The sequence below is a fragment of the Rattus norvegicus genome, chromosome 3 (assembly GCF_036323735.1).
Source record: "Rattus norvegicus strain BN/NHsdMcwi chromosome 3, GRCr8, whole genome shotgun sequence".
Taxonomy (NCBI): Eukaryota; Metazoa; Chordata; class Mammalia; order Rodentia; family Muridae; genus Rattus; species Rattus norvegicus.
Genome location: NC_086021.1, coordinates 149,951,724 through 149,973,376, shown reverse-complemented (window position 1 = coordinate 149,973,376; position 21,653 = coordinate 149,951,724). Strand labels below are relative to the sequence as shown.

Sequence of the window (21,653 nt, the reverse complement as noted above, 5' to 3'; positions counted from 1 at the left end):
CCTCTCCTACCCATGGCCATGTGAGAGGAGGGGACCTTAATTGAGAAAGGACCCCCAGAAGAATGGGCTGAAAGCAAAGCCTGTGTGTTACTCGCTTAATTAGTGATCAATGGGGGAGGAAACTCCACGGTAGATGTGGGCATTCCTTGGCTGGTAGTCCTGGGTTCTATAAGCAAGTAAGCTGAGAAAGTCATGCTGAACAAGTCAGTAAGCAGCAACCTGTTGCCATGGTCTTTGCCTCAGTTTGTACCTTCAGGTCCCTGCTCAGTTTGAGCTCTTGCTTTGGCTTCCTTCAATGAACAATGATTTGGGATATATAAGTCAAGTATGCCCTTTACTCCACAAGTTACTTTGGGTCATAGTGTTTCATCAGAACAAAAATAACTCTAAGATACCACCCATGTGCTCCCTGAGATTCCTCCTGCCCTAGCATCTTTCTCTGTACCCACAACCCTTCTGTACCTGAGCATAGCATTTTCCTGTTGTTTCTTATATTTTGATTTCATTCCCTGCTGTACCTTACACATATGCAAATGTTATCTTGGCTAAGGGCCCCTACCAATGCTGACAAACTGAGAATGTGCGATGGTACAATAGTTAAAGGTGCTTGCAGCCAAGTGTGATTACCTGAGTTCGATCCCTGCTTGGACCCATGTGGTAGAAAGAATTGATACCTGCAAGTTGTTCTGACCTCCGTGGTGTGTGTGTGTGTGTGTGTGTGTGTGTGTGTGTGTGTGTGTATACACAGAGAGCAAATAAATACATGATTCAAGACAGTAAACGTCAAGAACATCATCGCAATAAACATCACAACACAGCAATAATGTGGGGTTTTGGTGTCTGCGGATGGGATGGATCCCTAGGTGGGGCGGTCTCTGGATTGCCTTTCCTTCAGTCTCCATTCCATTTTTTTGTCTCTCTTTTTCTGTAGAAAGGAACATTTCTGGATTAAAAATTTTGAGCTGTGTGGGTGGCCCCATCCCTCAAATGGGGGCTATCCCTATCCACTGGAGGTGGTCTCCACAGGTTGTATCACCCCTTTGTTGGGTATTTCCGCTAAAGCCATCACCATTGGGTCCTGGGAGCCTCTTGCTTCCCCAGAGTCTGGGACTTTCTAGTGGCCCTCAGTTCCCCATCTCTCACTGCTCCATGTTTCTATTCAATTTTCTGACCCTCTGTACTTCTCTCCTGACTCTTCCATGGGAGCCTGATATGGCTGTTCCCTGAGAGGTTCTGCTAGCACCTGACCAATACAGATGCAGATATTCATAGACAACCATTGCATCCTAGGGACCCCAATTGAAGACCCAGGGAAAGGAAAAAAGGAGCTGAAGGGAATTGCAACCCCATATGAAGAACAATATGAACTAACTGGATCACGCAGAACTCCCAGGGGCTAAACCACCAATCAAAGAATATACATGGAGAGAGCCATGAGTCCAGATACATATGTAGCATAGGATGACCTTATTTGGGAACTATGAGAGGGGAGGGAGGCTTGATGCTCCAGTGTGTAGGGGGATGCTACAAGGGTAAGGCAGGAGTGGGTAAGTGGGTGGAGGAGCACCCTCACAGAGACAAAGGGGAGGAGGAGAGAGGGGATAGGATGGGGTGTTTGTAAAGGGGTAACCAGGAAGGCAGATATATTTGAAATGTAAATGAATAAAATGGTTAATAAAAAGAAAATGATAAACTGCATAACAATACCATAAAAAGTGTTATCTATGTCCATTAAAATCACAATACAGAATTAATATGATAGTTATGTTTTTAGAAATTTATCATGAGAATTAACTGATTAGACCACATAAAGGAATGGTGTCTGGTTGAAAAAAGATTCCCTATATTATTCTTAGAGGGAATATTATAAGTTTTATCTTATGCTGAAGCCCTGGCTTGGGAGAAGATAGTGCTGATGGTGTGACCCTTTAACAGTTCTCCACATTGCAGTGACCCACAACTGTAAAATTATTTCCTTGTTACTTCATAATTTTGCTACTGTTGTAAATCACAATGTTAAGTATCTGATATACAGGATATCTAATATGCAGCCACTGTGAGGGTAGTTTGACCCCCCAAAAGGGTCATGACCCAAAGACAGAACCACTGGTCTAAAAAGAGACACATGTATTTTTCCCATTAGCTCTCAGACTGCCACATTTATTTATTTATTTATTTATTTATTTATTTATTCATTCATTCATTCATTCATTCATTTACTCATTCACTTACTTTCAAAGTAAATATGCTCAATATATATACAGGGGTTGGAACTCAAAGTTGACTTCCAAAGAAAAGGTACAAAGTTGCCCAAAAGTGGACCAAGGGACAAAGAACTCTGTCAGGTCCAGAACATGTGGGGTTTTTATACCCCACCCCCAAATCCTTGTTTTATGTTCTGATTCATTTTCTTACACAAGTAGGTACTCGTTAAGACCCCATTTTCCTTAGAACAGAGAGAACAGAGAGAACAGAGAGAATAGAGAGAACAGAGAGAACCTGGTGCCCAGGTCCCCTTCCTTTACTATAAGACAAAATAGTCTGCTTCATGATTAAGCTCACATGCATCTAGCCTCTGTCTCAGGGCTTTCTATAAAGTGTAAGACAGCCTCAGGCACAAAGAGAAGGAAATTGTACTTTTTTACCCCCACCCCAGACCATTTTGGCTAAACTATGAACAAATTCATTTTTCTTTGCCAATTTTCTAATTTAATTGGAATGCAGGCAAATCAACAGTAGGATTTTGGTTCTAAGTGTCTAGTAAAAATAGAGGCTATGAACGCAGGAAGTTCAGGGTGCTGCTTCTGATTTTAACTTGCATTGTTTTCTCCTGCTCTTTGTCTCAGATTTCTTGTAGACTATATAATCTTGAAATCAAAGTATCTCTATGCGAAGTAGTTTGTTTTTCTAGAAATATGACTTTTGTGAACGATTATACCTTTGAGTTGGGAAAGGTAAAACTTCTGGTTAGAGATAGTCTGGGAAATATATATGGCAAGCTAGAAAAAAATCATATTCTAATCAAAGATGGTATGTTATGAATGAGGAATAAATTCAAATTAATGACCAATAATATATACAATTTTTATCAGCAGTCACATGTTCTGTTAGACAGTCTTTATTTCACATTTCAAACATAGGATTTATAAGTGTTTGATACTGTAACATTGCATAAATATGCTGGGACTATTGGAGGTTTTGACATTCAGTTTGAAGTGCATTTACTATTATAATCTTGTGTGATGGTTTATATCTGCTTGACCAAAGGAGTGGCACTATTAGCAGGTTTGACCTTGTTGGAGTAGGTATGTTACTCTGGGTTTGGGCTTTAAGACCCTTGCCTGAGCTGCCTGGAAGCCAGTCTTCCAACAGTCTTCAGATGAAGATGTAGAACTCTCAGCTCATCCTGCACCATGCCTGCCTGGATGCTGCCACCTGTAAGCCAGCCCCAATTAAATGTTGTCCTTATAAGACTTGCCTTGGTCATGGTGTCTGTTCACAGCAGTAAAACCCTAACTCAGACATCACGCAACGGAAATAATTTCATGAACATGGTGTGCTTTGAAATACTTACGTGAAACTGAGAATAATTTTGTTATTATTTTACTTGTAGAAATACTGAGATGAGTTTTTGGATCCATATAAAGCAGCAAATGTTTCAAATGATAATTTGTTTGCAATTAACAATTAAATGACAATTGTTATTAACCTTTGACCCCCAAGTCTTTCTCACGTTTTTAAAATTTGCAGTGAGATATCTGTGTCCTGTAGTTTTGTAAATACCTTCTGACTGATAACACATTAAAATGACTATGATATCATTATTTCTAAACATCTTGAAGTATCTAAAGTTAGCTCATAAGCAGATACTCACCAGGCACGAGTATATTTACATTACATAGACTTTATATAAAAGTTATAATTTTTCAGAATGAACACTTCTTTTAAGGAATAGTCAGAAATACAAGCACCTCTGAACTCACTCAGGTCAGTCCTACTGAAAATCAGGAGAATACACAGAAAGAGGAGATTGAAACAGAAAAGAGGTTCCCAGGATATGGTGAGAAGCATGTATTAAACTGATCTCATCTTGGCAACTGCTTATTAAGTAGCAATTAGTGCCTTGTCCTATAAGGTATTGAGATACTGAAACATACAAATAGAGAGGGGGAGGGATTAGAGCCACAATAAGCCTCTATCAGAGGGCAGAAGGGAGTCCAAGGAATTTACTTCATGTTTTAGTAAAGGAAAACAGTGAATTTTTAAAATCAGATTTGTTAATTGTTACATTAGGGAAAGATCTGAAGAACTTGGTCTATCTAGAGCATCTGCAGAGAAGTGACATTGTTCTTGTTTTTATTTTGAACCACTACCTGCTCTAGCTACCCAAGTCCTGCTAAACTCTGGGTGGGGCATGCTCTTTCTTGCTTGGCTGTGAAGGTCTGCTTTAGAAGAATGTATACCTATACCTTTCATTCTCTCCTTTTCACCCACTATAGTCACTAGTCATTGCTCATTGCCAGCAAAACCACCTCAAATGGAGATGAAAGCTGAAAAAGCAAAGAAAAGGATTAGGAAAAAAAAGCAAGCTCTCCACAACTCAGCCACTAACACTGTCCACAGAAGCTTGAAATTCCCTACAAGCAGTTCTTAACACAGCTAAGGAAAGCACTCCAGGCACCATGACCATAAAAGTAACAAGGCATTAAACAAGCCACAGCCTAACAGGCTTTAAGAGGGAGGATGGGAAGAAATATTCAAATTACCAACTAAGGGCACATTCAATTCTAAATCCATTACTCAAGGTTCTTTAGTAACCCCCAGGCCTCTCTGGCATTGTAAGAAGTGTGAAGGGAGGTGAATGACAGTCGTTCTCAGATTGCCCTAGAAAAGACCAGGCAATTGTTGCAGTTCAAGGAGGGAGAATTGAGTAGATGAGGATGAAAGACAGGAAGGCCTGAATTCTGACTGCAAATATAAATGGGTTTCCTACAATTTTCAACAAAAAGTTAATTGCTGTATGCATGCAGCCGGGAAGTCTTACAGGTGGACAGAGGGCTAGATTGAGAAATTTGTGCCCTCTAGGAACCATTTGGTTCAGTCCTCAATGGATATGACTGGAGTCCCAAAAAGATGTGCTGACTTAACTCAGACAAGAGGATGACCTCATGGGGTGGGGGAGGTAAGGGTCTGGAATTCTTAACCACTTCCTGCAGTTCTTGGAAACTATGACACAAGCTTGTAGGCTGACCACAAACATGGGAATCACAGGATAGTTCTGAGAATGGCCAATGATGCACCAGGAAACGAAGGTTCCATTCCTTCTATGCCGTGGTTTCAAAGGGAACAAATGGGTTTACTCACCAATGGGGAAGAACTCATTCATTTTCTTTTTGTAGATTTTGAAATCAACTTCTAGGAAGACACAGAAGATGATCCGATCCACCTAGAGGCAAACAAAAACACTTGAAGTGGAAGGAAATACGGCCAATGCTTCCTCAAAGCAGAGTTTTAAAACACATAGAGACAAGTGTGAACGCTTTGTACAGATTTTTGGTGATGGAGTCTTAACTGTATCACAGGACCAGGCGATATTCAAAGGTGTGCGTGTGTGTGAGTTGTGTGAGTGTGCACCTGAGTGTGCATGCCCTGTGCATGACGAAGCCAATGTGTGCTTCAGTGGAAAGGTGCTACATAAATAAGACATAATAAATGACGGCAAGCTATGTTGCAACAAGCTGTAAATAATGCTGAGTTACTGACAGGATACCTAGACTTTATGTTCTCTCAAACAGCCAGAAGAGAGGCGAGTGACAATAAAGTATGCCAGTAAACAAAGAGCACTTTGTCCTAATCGCGTTAGACAAATAAAGTCATCAAATCTATAATCTTCGAATGTGGCCAGAAAAGCATCCATGAGTTCAGTTTACACAAAGTGACTTGCTTTTAGCCTAACGTACTCTCCCCACCAGCCCAAAGAGTAGCAGGAATAAAATGCTAGTTGACAATAACACAAGGTCAATGAACATTTAATTTGGTAGGTATTGTTGGGTAAGTGTCACCACAGAAGTCAAGTGTGTGTATAGTCATCTGTCTTTCTGTTTTGAGAGAGCATCAACATACATGGGTTTCTTTGAACTCAAAGAGAGAGGTAGCACACCTGTATCTCATACTAACGCACAAACTCAATTTTGTGTCTGGAACATAAATACCCCTTTATTACCTTTCTTTAATAATGAGAAATAAAGTGCAAAAGTGCTCTATCAAGGTACAAGTGAAAGTCAAATAAAACATCTAAGCATCTCTTGTGGAATTTGGGGAGAGATGGGGAGGGGGGGAAAGCATGAAGTGAGACAAGAAAGAACCCAAATAGATGTTAACTACCTAACACTTCCCCCTTTCCGCACTGTGGAAGGCAGGTCTGCCACTCACTATGACAGCTTCCGGTAGCTGAGAAGCTCTAGCATGAGAGAGACATGGCACCTGGCATTGTGAAATGATGTGAAAGAATCGAGTTGAGAGTCTTGTCTTCCTAATAAGTCTCTACGTTGTCAAGGCTCAACTGCCTCCTGACCTGTGACTGGAATTCTGTCCCTTATGGAACAAGCTACCGTCCAGTTGCCTCAGGAACTTCACTACAAAACAAACAAGCTCAGCCTCTGATCATAAAAATAGAAAGATGGGGTTCCAATGCATAGATTTCTTTTTTCCTGTGTTCACGTTTCAATCAATCTGGCCCTTTCTCTATAACATTAATACTGCCTATATACACAAAAACTATAGATTTCACATAGAATCATTTTTCCAGGTGAACTATAATTCTAGTTGAAAAAGAGAGATAAGTCTTTGCATGCCCACACTCCTCACGGCATGTTCATATCCAGTGGCTGAAGCCAAAAACCATAATGTTGACTGACACAAATGTGTTGCTGAAGGGCACACTCTATAAAATCATCTCTACATCATTTTAAAAACAATGCTGTAGGGACCCGTCCATGAGTACTATTTAAATAATCAGTTGCAAGGACATTGGATTAAGTTTGGGGTTTCTTTATAAGTAACACAAAGATGAGCAGAAAAACACAACAAGCTAACAAACACCCTTGAACTCAACCAACTCGGTTCGTCAGTGGAATGAGTCAGTAAGGCACCTGCTCCACTGTGGATTAAACCTCGTTTTGCCTTGCATCCATGCTCACCCTACGAACACTTCCTCATGCTCTCTGAATGGTGGCCAGCAATGCAGGCAGTCCGCCCAACGTGTGAAATGCTGGTGTTCAGAATACCTCCACTGTCACTGCCCTGTTACCCTTTCATATGGAAGCAGAGGGATGGCATGGTTTAGACATGGCAGATGTTTCTGCAAAGGGACGAGATTGGGATCATTAATTATTTATTAGAAAGTAATGAGAATTGAGACAATATGTCACATAGCTAGCTGGTGGCTGTTAAGTGTGGGGTAAGTATGTAGACAAATAATTTCCTCCATTTTTCTTGTGTTTGAAACACTTCCTAATTAGAGACCCTAAAGTCGATATGATTCTATTGTGTTTCCTTAGTCAGACTGTACTGGACCACTTGGAGTTTCGTGAGCCCACAGTTATTCTTGTGTGCCTATGTTTATCCTTTGTATCATTGTTTTTCCTTTATGCTTCACATGGTCATATTGCTTCTAAAGCACCTAGTTGTAAGAGCTTAAAAACCAAGAAATTTTGATTTACCGAAAACCTAACGTGATGGAGTGAAACAATTTTGTGTCCTGTCACATTTCTCTATACTTGAGAACAGCAAATCGAGTGATGTTTTTATCTTTCCTGTCCTTTATGTGTGTGCGCAAACATGTGAGTGAGTGTGAGTATGTGTGTTTCTATGCTGGGGCCTCTTTTAGTAGCAAGGCTATTTTCTACTATTAACTTCAAATACCATTCAGTCTATATTCTGATTGTCCAAATATTGCAAGAGATCGTAATGTACTTCTAGCATATTAGACTTGATGACCATGGGAATGGTATGGGTCCAAAATTCACAAGTCCAGTTAATGTTTTCCCCAGAAAACAAATGGATGTTGACGATGAAGCACTTTGTTCTTAAAGAAATTGGGTGTTCTAGCTAACTATCCTTACTCATAGGCCTAACATTGAAAAAGGCCTGACAGTAAGTTGAATCTAAGGATTACTTTCATTCAGTCCATACTGATTACATATTTGTATAGCCTTGTGCACATACATATTCTCTGGGGAGCTATTGGACAAAGGCTCACTTAATTGAAAAACTCTGTTTTAAAAGTCATTCTACTGCTGTTAATTCCTCATCCCAGGCTTCTCTTTATAATGCGTGATGGTGGAATTCTTCTCACTGAGGAGTGGGGTCTAAACTTGCAACTCTTACATCTAGGAGGCCTGTGGCCATGAAGAAATGATGTTAAATGTTTTATTTATTTATTTATTTATTTATTTATTTATTTATTTATTTATTTCGAGCGAGAGGAAGCCATTTTGATTCTGTCTAGTACTCTTGAGAGTACTCTTCTCATATACAACCTTCACGTCTTAAAGAAGCAGCGAGAGCATGTGGAGAACCCACATGTATCTATTCTGGCCACAGCTCCAGCTGGAAGGGGGTGGCCTTTCCATGATTTCAGCTCCAGGCATTTGAGCCAGCTGATGCACATGGAGCAGAGAAGAGCCACTCCTGCTAGACACTCATTGCAAATTCATAAGCAAAGACATAGAAATATGTAGCTGCAGACTCGACATCTTCCCAGCTTCTCCTGACACCACCTTTTTTTTGAGTCTTGCTTTTATAGCTCTTTGGTACTTTACATCTGTGGAAAAGGGGAGAAGAAGGACACAGGAAGTTTAACTGCTGCATGGCTGAGAGACTGGAAATTGGGCTCGTAGGAAAGAGGGAAGCCTTGCATAGTCCATTCTAATCCTGGGTGAATTTTAAGAGAACTTTCCACAACCCAGCACGGCATCCATCACTTTCTTTTCTTAAAGCCACTGGACAATTTCATAGAGCACTGTCTTGAGAGACCACTTGTTTCTTCATCTGCTGTTCAGTGAGTTGCCTTCAGTTTGCAGGGCCCAGTCTGCACATCACTCCCTATCTACGAAACAATAGTTCAGGAATTGAGTGGCCTTTTGTAGTGTCCGAAAATTCATTAATGATAAAACCTCAGTGCCCCAAACTTCAAATCCTGAAATTTGTTCTTTGATGTTACCACAAGGGAAACTTGTGCCATTGAGTTTCCAGCCCTGCTCCTAGATATGGGGTGGTGGATTGATTATCATCTCTATGGGCCTCAGATTTCCACCTGTATCATGAAAGAACTGAAGGTGTCATGCCCTGGATCTGACTCAGAGCTATTCTGTACTGTGTGAATTCAGTAAACCAGGCAGACCTACACTTCCATGGATGGTTCTTGGTTGGGGCTGCCCATGAGGACAGTTCCTTAGGATTCGTAGAACAGAAAAACAACCACACCTTTCACCAGAAAGGTATGCCTAGAGCTCCATGCAGGCTATCTGTATTCTTGAGGAATGTTTGGTGAGGCAGCAACTGGAGGCCTCGACAGCTTCTGCTGGTCTCTGCCACAGGTTCTGTGAATCTTGAGCTTTGCACAAATGCATCCTGAGTCCCTTTGTAGAATGTTGCAGTTGGGGTATCCAAGAGATGAGGCAGGTAAGTCCACATGTCACTCTCAGTTTTTAGCACGGCTTCCAGGCTGTCTTGATGCTCTCCCATTTTGTATTCAGATTTTATCATAAAACATTTCTGGACCACACACCCTACTAACAGAAGCCTCAGTTAGGACCTCTCCTCTGGGCCCACATTTCCCACTCTGCAAGCATTGGATATGGTGTTGTTAGTTTATAAAAGAAAAATCTTTACTTCCCATTCAATTCACAGAATTGTGCTTCCCTGGTTAAACTCCAGTTGATACAGTCTTTGTATCAGTTCAGTGAGCATTACATCACCTGGAGAAACTCAGCGAAGCACAAAAAAAATGTTCATTTTCAGAGATGTGTAACCTGTCAAGGAGATTTAATTCCTGATTATTTTCTTCAAATGAATGTCTGTGTGTCTTAGCCTAGAAGGTCTTTTTGGTGAACTTCTTCAAGTGTGTATCTACCCTTCTGTAACTAATTTCACATGTTTAAAATGACTTATTCAGTATTAATAATTGATCAGTATATCCCATTTGATCCACAGTCAAAAGCACAAAAGGCAATAACTAATCTGTTCTGGAATTTACCACTTGACCTAGTTTTCATGATATTGTAAGTAAGCATTTTGCAAAGAACCAGGTGGCACTCATCTCTGTCTCGTGAGTTCATGACCAAGGGCTTCTGTCTTACTGGTTCATGGCATAGGTCCTCACATACAATGTGGAGCTTCATATGTATTTGCAAGGTTCATGACTCATCAAACACACTTGACCAAGATGAGGGTATGCACCAGATATATTTTAAATGAAAAAAAAAAAAGTAAACAAGTACATTCCCTGTAACATTTGCCAGAAAGTATTAAAGTGACTTGTAGTGGAAGGGGGCAGTGCAATCTTCTCTGGTGATACCAAGTCCCTTGTAGCTCAGTGATGGGCTTTCCACACAGTACTCCTTGGCTTCCCAATAACAACGGTGATATACTAGCAGGAATTAAATCGTGATGGCTCTTTAAAATGAAAATATAATATTAAATATTGGCTAGTATGTATGTTAACAAGAACTTTCACAAGCAGCTTTGAGGAATAAAAATGAGCACAGCCACTTGGAAAGATTTTTGACAATAACATATACTAAATTAGGTAAATATACACATACGCCATTGAATCCTAGGTGTGCACTCAGCTGATGCCTTCACCAGAAGCAGCACAACAGATTCTTCACCATTACTATTTTAATATCTCCAATTTGGGAACTGCTTAAATAGCCATACATGTATAGACACATGAGTATGACGCCACATGATGGGATATTACAAACCAATGAAAATAAAAGTTTACAGGCACAAATAAAATACAGGTAAATGGCACAATGCTGCATAAAACTCATCAAAAGCAGAATATATTAGACAACTCCATTTCTATGATATTCTAGGGTATTTAGAAGTAGATTAAATCAGCTGTGCTGTAAGAAGTTGTCATAGCAATTCTTTCAGGGTGTGTGCTGCTGGAAGGCTTGCTACAGAATGTCTAGCATCCTTCTGCTGTTTTAATTTGGATGCTGGATCCCTGGATACACTGTCCAGTTTGTAAAAAATTTATCAACTTGTGTACTCAGGAATAGTGCGTAAGCGCTATACTTCGATGAGATTTTTAAAGGTTGAAAGTCTATGCTGCAGTTGTCTTGGCCAACAATCAAAAATCTATTTTCATTGACTTAGAGGTCAAAAAAGTCCTTTAAAAGCTGACCTTTGAAAGGCAATCTCTCCATATATTTCCACTGATGCCAACTGCTGCTCTCCCATCAAGGCGTTCAGGAGTAAAGATATATTTCCTTCACCAAGATATCCATTAATCCACTGTGGGGGGTTTCATGCCCCATAAACATGATGACATAAGTCCTATTAATCTTTTTCAGTATCACATCCTCTGTTGTTGAGGAGGTTACACAGGGAGGCATGCTGGGAGTATCTGGAGCTGACCTCCATTTTTCACACCAGCAGTCATAGGACAGCTGATGTAGTCAGGATTAGCCTGTATTCAGCAAGATTGGGAGAATGAAAGGGTTCTGATCAATGTAAGTGGCTTGCCCAGTGACATTCAGAGAGCGAACATGTAAATGCTGTCATAACTGAGGGTCACCTTGTCTGAGTACAACTGGGTGGACAGTGGGAGTGAGGTTGCTGCCTTCTTTGAACCAAACTGCCAGCCTTGTTCACACAGGCTGTCAAGGTGGAAGGTTTCCAAATAGTGTGTTCTGATAATAAGTGATATAAACTTCAGAATGTACCATGTTCAAGCAAAGGCAGATTCCAAGAGGGTGTAGGATTGGAATGGTTGGCGATTCCTTGATGTTGTGAATAAGCCAAAGAGGCCAAGACCACTGTAGGTTAACTGAGAAAGCAAACCAGTAAGCTGAGCTGCTTGGAGCTTGGTCCCTCTTCTTATGCTAAGGGAAGCAATTAACAATCTTTCCTCCTTCCCCTTATACATACTAGTTTTCAGTTGCAATATACCAAATGTCCACAAAAGCAAAGGCTTCCAACAACAGTTTTTACTTTCTCACCTGTTCTATGTACAGAGGAAATCCAGACCCACCCTAGCTGAATCCTCTGGTCAGAGTCTCAAAAGTTGCAGGTAAGGTCTTTATTGTGTATTGAACTCCTCGCCTGAGGCTGGGGATTGGCCTCCAAACTTAGCTTTCCTAGCAGAAGTCTCTCCCTCACTCTTAAAGTTATTGACCAAAGATGGCTCTTGTCTCACAGAGGCTACCTGTAATTCCTACCCATGGATATGAACATGGGTGCTTTCTTCCTCCTGGGCTAGCAAGAAAGTCTCCAGGATATTCCTCAAATAGCCTCCAAACTCTAGAGTCCTTAAAAAAAAACCCATCTGGTTAGGGGGCTGAAGAGTTAGCTTGATAGATAAAGACTCTTGTTGGACAAGTCTGGCAACCTAAGATTGATACCTGGAGCACATATAAATGTAGAAGTGAAGCAATAAGGGAGAGCTGCCTTTTTATCTCTACAGGCACAGTGGAATGTGTTGGTGTGGCCCACCCATATATAAGGGGAACAGAGAAAGTCAGAAAGCCAGCACAGCTGTTTGACACAGATCTAGCAGAGCAGAGCCAATGATGCAATTGCTGCTATGTGATCATCCACTTTTGGTCTTGATCTGGTGTTGCATGCCTATGGGGCTTTAATATTTGTACAATTTGGGGATATTGGATTGACAGGAACTTTCTTATGAATCAGTTATGCTGTTTCCCAGGACTACTGCTTCTAAGCTTTCCTAGGATAGTCCTGAGAATTTACCCCTCCTGCATTTAGGGAGATACCTTTATCTGGCCTAATTGATGGTCTTCCTTAAGCCTGGAAGTTGTAACTCAAATAAAGACACCAGACGTCTCCTTTATGAGGCTCTGACTCCAAGATAGTTTGGGAACATCTGCCCCTGGATTTCAAGATAATCAGAACAAAGTAAACTTAAAAAGGTAAACAAGATTTGGTGGGATAGAAAAGTTGGCAGCTGATTGGATTAAGAGCCTCTTCTTACTATATACTCTGACCATTAAGAGTTAATCACTCACTGCCTGGGACATGACAATCTGCCAGGGCTAGCTTGGAGACTTTCTTTCTGTGCCCTTGAAACTGCAAGAGCTGCCAGCCTGAGCATGGGCTGTCGTGCCTTGGGAAAATATGCCACAAGATTCTTAAAAGTTGGGTTGTGGGGTTGATGAGGGAAAATGATTGTAAAAGATAACTGTTCTGTCACTGCTTATGAATGATGATGAAACTTATAACCAAGAGGAAGTTAAAGCATGTCCAGGGACAAAGTGATATGATCGATGTTTTGGAACAACAAGAATCTCTCCTTGCCTACTGAGTTCTTTATAAATAAAGAAGCACTCTGACTGCCAGTCAGTCAGGATGCAAGATTCTTCTGAACCTTTTGCCTGATTCACTCCTTTCTTGCTATCTCCTTATCTCCTCTAAAGGACCCAGCTGTTGCTGGGGCTAGACCCCGGCAGGGACACACATTATGTATGCATGTGCACATCTGTGCATGCACACACACACATACACACACACACGCACACGCACGCACACGCACAGACATGTGTGCGTTAAACAAAGTTAGGAAAGGACCCATCTAATTAGGTCAGGCTCAGTAGGACAACCTCTCTTTTAATTAAGTCATTGATTAAACACCTTAGTCATAGCTGTGACAATCACTTTTCATAATCAAGGGTGCTATTGAATTATTATGTTTGCCATTTGCATCCTCAAGGAAGAGAACTCTGAACAAAACAAGCACATGTGTGGATGGGTACCAGCATCCTAGGGGCCACCTTAGACTTCTACCTCCCACATAAGCTATCTCCATGTTACCAAGTGCCCATTTGCCAGTTTGTACTGTACCTCTGCCCTGCTTTGACCTCAAGGAAGCCACTAAGCCTTTCTCATCCTGTTTCCTCAACTCTAACATGGGATAGAGGCACGGTAGGACATAGGGTAGTAAAACAATGCCTGTATTTTAGCTTGGGGTTCTGTGGACCCAACATCCAGTCTACTGTGATAGTTTTTCTATTCAAGGCATCACTAGGTGGAAGTCAAAGTGTCAGCTGGACTGGGCACTGGGAGCTCGTTTGGAAGACACCAGATTCAGTTATTTGCAGCTTTAGCCTCAGATCTCCATTTCTGGGCTGGTGGACCACTGAATCATTCTCACTAGCTCTCTGAAGCTTCCTGCAGACATTTTCCCCTGTTTCTGACTTTTATCCTCAAGGCAGAAAAGTATCAAATACTCCTTAGTTTTGAACCTCTTGACTTTCTTCATGGCTGATGGCTAAACCCAGATTGAAAAGACACATGAGGCTCAATGATGACCGCCTGGCTAAGCACCCAGTTTGAGGGCAGATGATCTGGGGCCTTTGTTACTTCGTAGAGGTCCTTTGTACCAGCGTCTCCACTGGTTTTTTCTAAACCTAGATCACAATAATACCCCAGCCAGATGAGCCTACTAGAGATGCTTTTCTAGTAAAAGGTACCCCATCTCCAGTTTTTAAGGAATTCATTCTATCTTAAAAGGAACATTTATAAAAATGGATGATGTGATGGATGCATGGAGAGCACCTATGAAATACAAACGAAAGGTGTGAGCTACACAGAGACAAATATGAGCATTGTATGGCTGTATGCTTTGGGGCTCTTTCCTCAGTCTACCACCCCATTTTCCATTCTTAGGGGGTGCTTTTCTTTTAAGATTTAATTTTATGTATGTATGTACATGTGAGTTTATGTCTAGGTGTGTGTGCATGCCCACAGAGGCCAGAAAAGGGCACCAGACTGTCTAGAATTGGAGTTTCCAGTGGCTGTGAGCCATGACATACATATGCTAGGAGTCAAAGTCCAGTCCTCTGCAAAAGCAAATGCTCCTAACCACTGGGCCATCTTTCCAGTTGCCTGCCTTTTCTTTCTTAATAAGCTATATCTATTTCTATTTCTAAGTATGTGTCCTTGGTGGAGTCCTTTGCCATGAAACCCCAAAGCCTGTTGAACTGAAGAAGTTTCTGGCTGAGCATTCCTAAGTATGTTTTCCCCCATAGTTAGGGATTTCTCACAGTTTCTCTCCTCTTTTTCCCTGTCTCTAGCAGCTGCCAGGATTTTCAACTTGTCTGTACTGCTGTTTTTCTCTCAAACTCTAATAAAACTGTCCTTGAGCCTCTCAGTCTCTCTCTCACACACACATAAACATGAACATGCACACAAATGCATGCATGCATGCAGGCACACATGCACATATGCAAGCACACAAGGCTCATACAGTACATAACCAACTTTTTTTTTTTCCTGCGGCTCTGGAAGCCAGTAAGAGAGAAATAGTCCTCAGGCATTTGAGCTATTGTAATGGAAAGATTTTTCACGACCCTGAAGAAGTACTTGTACTGATGTTTTAATGTCCTTCTAAGTTTCACTATCTTGCTTCTGTGTCTTGCTTAAAGGTACAAAACACATTCACACTCATGCCTGCCGAAGCAGAAATCTGCATCTTAAGCCCCGAATTGCAGAATGAGGAAATTTTTCTGAACATGTTCTTGGAGCAGTGTGGATGAGCATTTATAACCCATAAACATTTAAAGGACACTTTTTGCATTTTGAAACTGCTTCTTCGGGCATGAAAAGGCTCCTTTATTGGGGGTGGGAGTCACAAACCCAGTACATCTGTCATTCCTGTGGCAACACAATTCAGAGTCTTTCTGTTTTGTTTTGATAAATTGTTCCTTTTGACTTTTCTTCAACTCTTTTAAAAAAATGGTCATGCAGCTGAGGAGCCTCAAGCTATTTTGGTTTGAGCCGGAGGTTATTTGTGCAAAAGTTAATTTCCAGGTCTGCCTCGTATTGATCAAAATGGACACCCTTGTAAATGTCACATCTGTTGTGGTTCTAGAAACTATCTAAATGCTCAGCATAGACTACAAGTCTACGCATACATGGACTTTGGTCTTGCGATTCTAAATTTTGGCAAAACAAGCTCATCTTCTTTGGCCTTGTATCCAAGGAAGTGGAGCGTAACATTGGGTAGGGGTGGGGTCCGTTAAGATAAAGAACTTTTGGACTTTCTACCCCATCTTCTGTGATATTCTCTGAGCCTTGGTCATACAGCACTCAACAGTCAGTTGTTCTCTGTATTGCCACCAGTTGTATATTTCTATATGGTCTCTATATGGAAGTTACAGGCAATTAATTGCAGTTGAAAGAACGATAATCTTCTTCAAGCATTAGCCTTCTGATTGGACAGGTTATCCAATCCTGTGTTGGGAGCCCTAAACACACACACACACACACACACACACACACACACACACACACACACACACGAGCAACACTAATGGGTCTCTGCAGGGTGCATTTATAAGTGCATATATACATATGCAACATGTATAAAATTATTTACATATCAATAATAAAAATATAAAAGAGTAGGTTATATTTTTCATATATGAAGAGGACCTGTGATGTGCTGGGTTACACCTCCCTTTTCCTTCAGGACCAAGACAGATCTTTTTATTTTCACTTCTGTTACAGATGCTGCTGAATGGAAAGTTAGAGAACACTTCACCCATGCTGACCCTCTTTTCCTGAAGTCAACTTTCCTCCCATGACAGACCCCTAGCAGGTGACAGGCCTAGTCTCCTTACTTCAACAGAATGCAAGTCTGAAGGAGTTTGTAGTAAAATCGGAATGGTGTATCCCACCCCTCATTCACACCCTAAAGCCCAGACTCTCAATTCCTTAGAATACTGATGTATTTGGAAAGAGGACTTTAAGGAGATGCTAAATTGAAGTCTTTAACTGTACTCCAGAGTGATAACCATTTTTGTAAAAAGTAACTGGACAAACATAGAGGAAAACTGATGTGAGGACCCTGGGAGAGGAAGGTCATCTGCAAGTCACAGAGTTAGAAGCCAGGACTGTGATGCTGAAACTCTTTCTTTCTGCCTTGAGCTATAAGGAAATGAGTTTTCTGTTAAACTATGTAGCCCGTAGCATTTGCAACACACTCCTGGCACACTAGTGCACCCTAGCAGCTCAGGAACTCATTAAGGGGTCACCTGATTCCTTCACAGTCCCGACCACCATACTGCAACTTCTCCCAACCTGGCTTCCTGTATGTCTCCTCCTCGCAACGCCCACCCCATCCCACTCCATCCCCGTGCTGTAGGTAATGTTCAAGATTTTGGTCCTGATTGCAAATCTCATTCTCAGTGTATTGCTTGGATAGACTTGACCCCTAACAACACTTTATAGATTCCATGCCATCTCTCAGCATCTAGCCTGTCAAAAGTTAATTCAGCCTGGGAGTGTCTTAGCTCCACTAAAGTACCCGGCTTCTCAGGGCATTGTGCTGTCACTCGTAGGGTACACTAAGTACCCTCAAACTAAGAAGACGCTGCCAGGAATAGGTCTTTTGACTCAAATTTCTTCTTCCCCATCCAGCCTGTGACATGAAATTACCCTTCCAGTGTTAGAACTATTGTTCATGAAACTCATGTCAACCCCCGACCCAGCTGCAACTTCCTATTGTATATTTCATACTCCTGCCTCGAGGAACACACTTTCCTCTTTCTTTTATTTGATTAAGGACATCTGCAGAGGTGGTTCGGAGACAAAAGTTAATAATTACTCCTTCTTTGTCACAGTAATTAAAAATTTCAAGGAACAATTGTCATTCATCGCTGCCTATGGGTTTGCCAATGAGAATCGCGCTTTGTAAAGCTGAGGAATCATGACCTTTAAAAAAAATGCCATTATTAGGAGAAATACAAATCTCTGTTCAGAAGTAGAAAGGAGGATGCCAGGCTAAGTCTCAGGGTGCTCTGCAGCCTGCCTGAGAGGCTCAAAGGGTGAGGAGGGTTACCACACAGGTCCTTAAGGCCTGCTGTGTATTATCAAGTCTTCCCGATGCCATTAGCATCAGACAAGCTCTGCAGATGCCATTTACAGTTCAAAGAGAAACTCATTAACATATCTTCCAAAGGAGCATTTTGCTGGGACTAAAGCTGTTTTTTTTTTTTTTTTTTTTTTTTTTTTTTTTTTTTTTTTTTTTTTTTTTTGTCTGAGTCTGGTGTCCCTCCCACTTTTGCAAGAAAGAATCTCTTTGTTCAAAAGGCAAACTTCAAGAGAACAATCTTCCCCCTCCAGTAATTTTCCATAGGTTCAAGCCTCAGACAACAGGAAGCGGGGCAAAATGGTTCGATCGCCAATCCCCACCCCTCCCCCAGGTTGATGGTAGCAGCGCTGGTGGTGTGTGGTGGGAAGGGGCGGGCTGTTATGACTTGAGTGTGCACTGCCTATAAAAGACAGAAAAGAGTAAAAAGAGCAACTGCAGTTAGCATTTATCCCCTCCCTGGCCCGCTATTCTCTATCTCCTTCAACATGCAGGATTTGTTCCCAGCTTCATTGTTATTTTGCATTTTTATCTCCCATGGTTATTGCTTGTGGTCTCCGTGGCTTTGAATAGCATGTAGAAGAACACATCCCCCACATAGATTCTAAGTTCCCATAAAGAGACATTGCCTTTTACTTGGTCTTTTATTTATTTATTTTTTTTCCAACCTGGCAATTCGTGGAGTCAACAGAAGAGAGTAGAGGGGAAAAAAAAAATCAATGTAGCTTCATGGGACCAACGGGCTCTGAATGGCTTTAATTATAAGTCTTAGACTTTATTCTCTCAAAGAAGGACCAATTGGAGAAAAGTGTTGGTCTTGGTTCCTTTTATGTCGGGAGTAGCCTTCACTTTCTTCCTTTTCCTTTGCATGTAGGTCACCTGTTCCTGCCCAGCTTCTGATCCACTCTGTCATTACAGCGAGAGGTTCCAGAAAAGCTGGTTTCCACTTTATATTTTGAACTCACAACTTTCCGTGGTTCTGTTAAGGTTTTCCAGTGTTTATTATCAAATATTTTTGACAGCTAAGTCTCCCCGGGGCAGGGGGAGGGGGCGGGGGTACGGGGAGGGGAGGCATGACAGCATGGAGTGGAAGTGCCCTGCAACTTTCTGCTTAGCTTGGGGTTTTGTAATGTCTTCTTTTCTTTACTGTCTGTGTGAAACGTTCTTTGCAAAGACGAAAACAATGTTTCCCCTCAAATACTCACTGACCCTTGAGGAAGACCTGCCTTGCTTGTACAATGTCTTCAAGCCATTACTGTTCTACAAGGGAGAGTGGGGAAAAAAGCACCCCCCGCCCCCCGCCGGAAACATTAGGAAAACTGGCAGAAAGCCAGGCTATTTGTTATAATGTTGTGTGACAGAGAAAAACAGATGGATAATTAAGGTCAGCAGGTAGATAGATTCCTTTTTCCTTTCCTTCTCTAGCTTGGTCCTTCTCCCTCCTCCCTTTCCTTCTCTCCCTTTCCTCTTCCCTTCCTTTCTCTTCCTTCTTGCATTTGATAAGGTTTTAGTGAGGAACTCAGAGCAGCCTCAAACTCCAGGATCAGCCTCCTGAGGAGTACAGCTGTGCACCACCATGTCTGAGTGAAGGATAGATATTAGCAGGGCTTCCTTCAAGTGCTTTAACTTAAAGTAACATTTTGCTGCAGATTTAAAATGCTAACGAGTGATTCAGACTTTTAAACTTTACATTTTAAAGCTATGTCTATTGTAAGTGCCAGGTGCATGGTAAAGAAGCTTTGGAAGTGGCCCCTCCGTGGTTAGGGAGCAGGCTTTGATCTTAGGGAAGAGGAAGCACAGCCAGGGAAATCTGGGAGAGTCTGTCATGGCTGCCTTTTAGGGATGGAGAGAGGAACAGAAAGAAAAGGCTGGGAAAGCATCAGAGCTATGGGAACAGAGAAGACAGTAAAAATGGAGGGGGTGGGTGGGGTGGGTGGGTCCTGCAATTTATAAAGAGCTGTGTTATATTTCTAATGCTTTGTATAGGTCAAAGTCTAAGAGCAGTCAAAATAAAAAGACTTGGTTCACAACTCTATTGGGAAAACGATGCTTCATTTACAAGTACACTCTATAAGGGTGCTCCAGCCAACCATCACCTAGTAGAAGTGCCCACATCACAAAGCATGATAGCAGAAATGTCTATTGGCACAGCTATAGCAACCATTCAACACTTAGGCACCCTGCTAAAATAACTAGCTTCTTGCTAAAATCCATGACAAATTTTCTACTGTAAGGATGGATTTCTTCCATGGACTTGACTGAATGACGTATTGACTAAAAAACAAACCAAGCTTCTATTGTAGTCTTTTGGAAAGGTTGGAATCCAATCCTTACTTCTCCAAACAATTATCTAAAGATTTTTGGAAAGATTCACTGAAGAACTCTAACAGGGGTTTTGGTCTATTTCATTCCTGAGTTATGAAACACATATAGACATTCTGGGAAATAAATCATTTGAAGTGTTCTTAACTCCAAATTAAGGAAATGATATGATAGAAGGATTGATTTCCTAAAAGATGGGTATCCCGTAGTCTCTGACCTTTACACAGTCCCATTCGGTAGCCAGTGGGTATTGAGATGGTTCCTGGACCAGGATAGACAGGATGAACTTATGTGAGATACAGGAGGGTGTGCTCTGGGTACCACTCTCTTGTGGAAAAGATCATTCTTCCTCTTTGAAGCCCAAATAAGAAATTACTTTGTTCTGTCAAAATGGACTAAAACCACACTTTCTTTGCCACCCACAGAGGAAGCTGTAGTACAAAGAGAGTTCAGGGTGTTCAGATGAAAGAAAATTGCTGTTGCGTCCAGTAAATAAATCCGTATGAATACTTCCATTTTGCGGAATATAATGGAGGGGCAAACTAATAGAAACCAATTGAAAAGCCATGGTGGGAATAAACAGAAGTCCATAGTGGGACAAAACTGGTGGGGGAATCTTGGAGATGATTTCACACTGTTTACCATAAAGTAGCCTACAATGCTGAGAGTCACAAATGGGTGACCTCAACTTCCCACACTGGAGTTTATGAATGATGTCTTGAGAAATTAGGATCACATGCAAAGTTTCCTTCAAATTAAATCTCTTTGCTTAAAACTACTCTCGAGCTTTAAAATCTCTACTCGTGTTTGCTTTCTATGGAAACATTTCATTCTTGAAATGCATGAAAGTGGGGCTTCACAAGGAGACAGCATCTCTACCCTTGGCTTATGGTCGACCCACATGAGACAATTCTTGGCTTTAAACAGCAGAGGTACTCTTTTCTGGAACCTATGGTAGGGTGATCAAGAGTAAGTAAACTCATAAACTTTAGATACTCCTGATTTCATAAGTTCTTCATAATGTTCTTGCTTATTTTTGATGACTTGGCAAGCTCATTGTTTTTATAAATAGAATAAAGCTAGTGAGAGACCAATATCATAGGGCAGAGAGCTATCTTGATCATTCAAGGAGATGATATCTGTGAGGGACATAGTACTTAGTAGTTAATTAAGTACGGCAGCCATCACTCTTTCCAAGGTGTACGTTGCT

At 41.3% G+C, this 21,653-nt stretch overlaps 1 protein-coding gene across 8 annotated transcripts in view; it reads right to left on the bottom strand.

The window, feature by feature from the left end:
- The window catches only part of Macrod2 (mono-ADP ribosylhydrolase 2), a 2,017,257-nt gene that overhangs the window by 217,701 nt on the left and 1,777,903 nt on the right, over positions 1 to 21,653 (bottom strand). For all 8 annotated transcript variants that reach the window (XM_039106853.2, XM_039106857.2, XM_039106858.2 and 5 more), the window contains one exon: positions 5,365 to 5,446. In XM_039106853.2, coding sequence (XP_038962781.1) covers positions 5,365 to 5,446 — 82 coding nt within the window. The remainder of the gene's footprint in view (positions 1 to 5,364; positions 5,447 to 21,653) is intronic.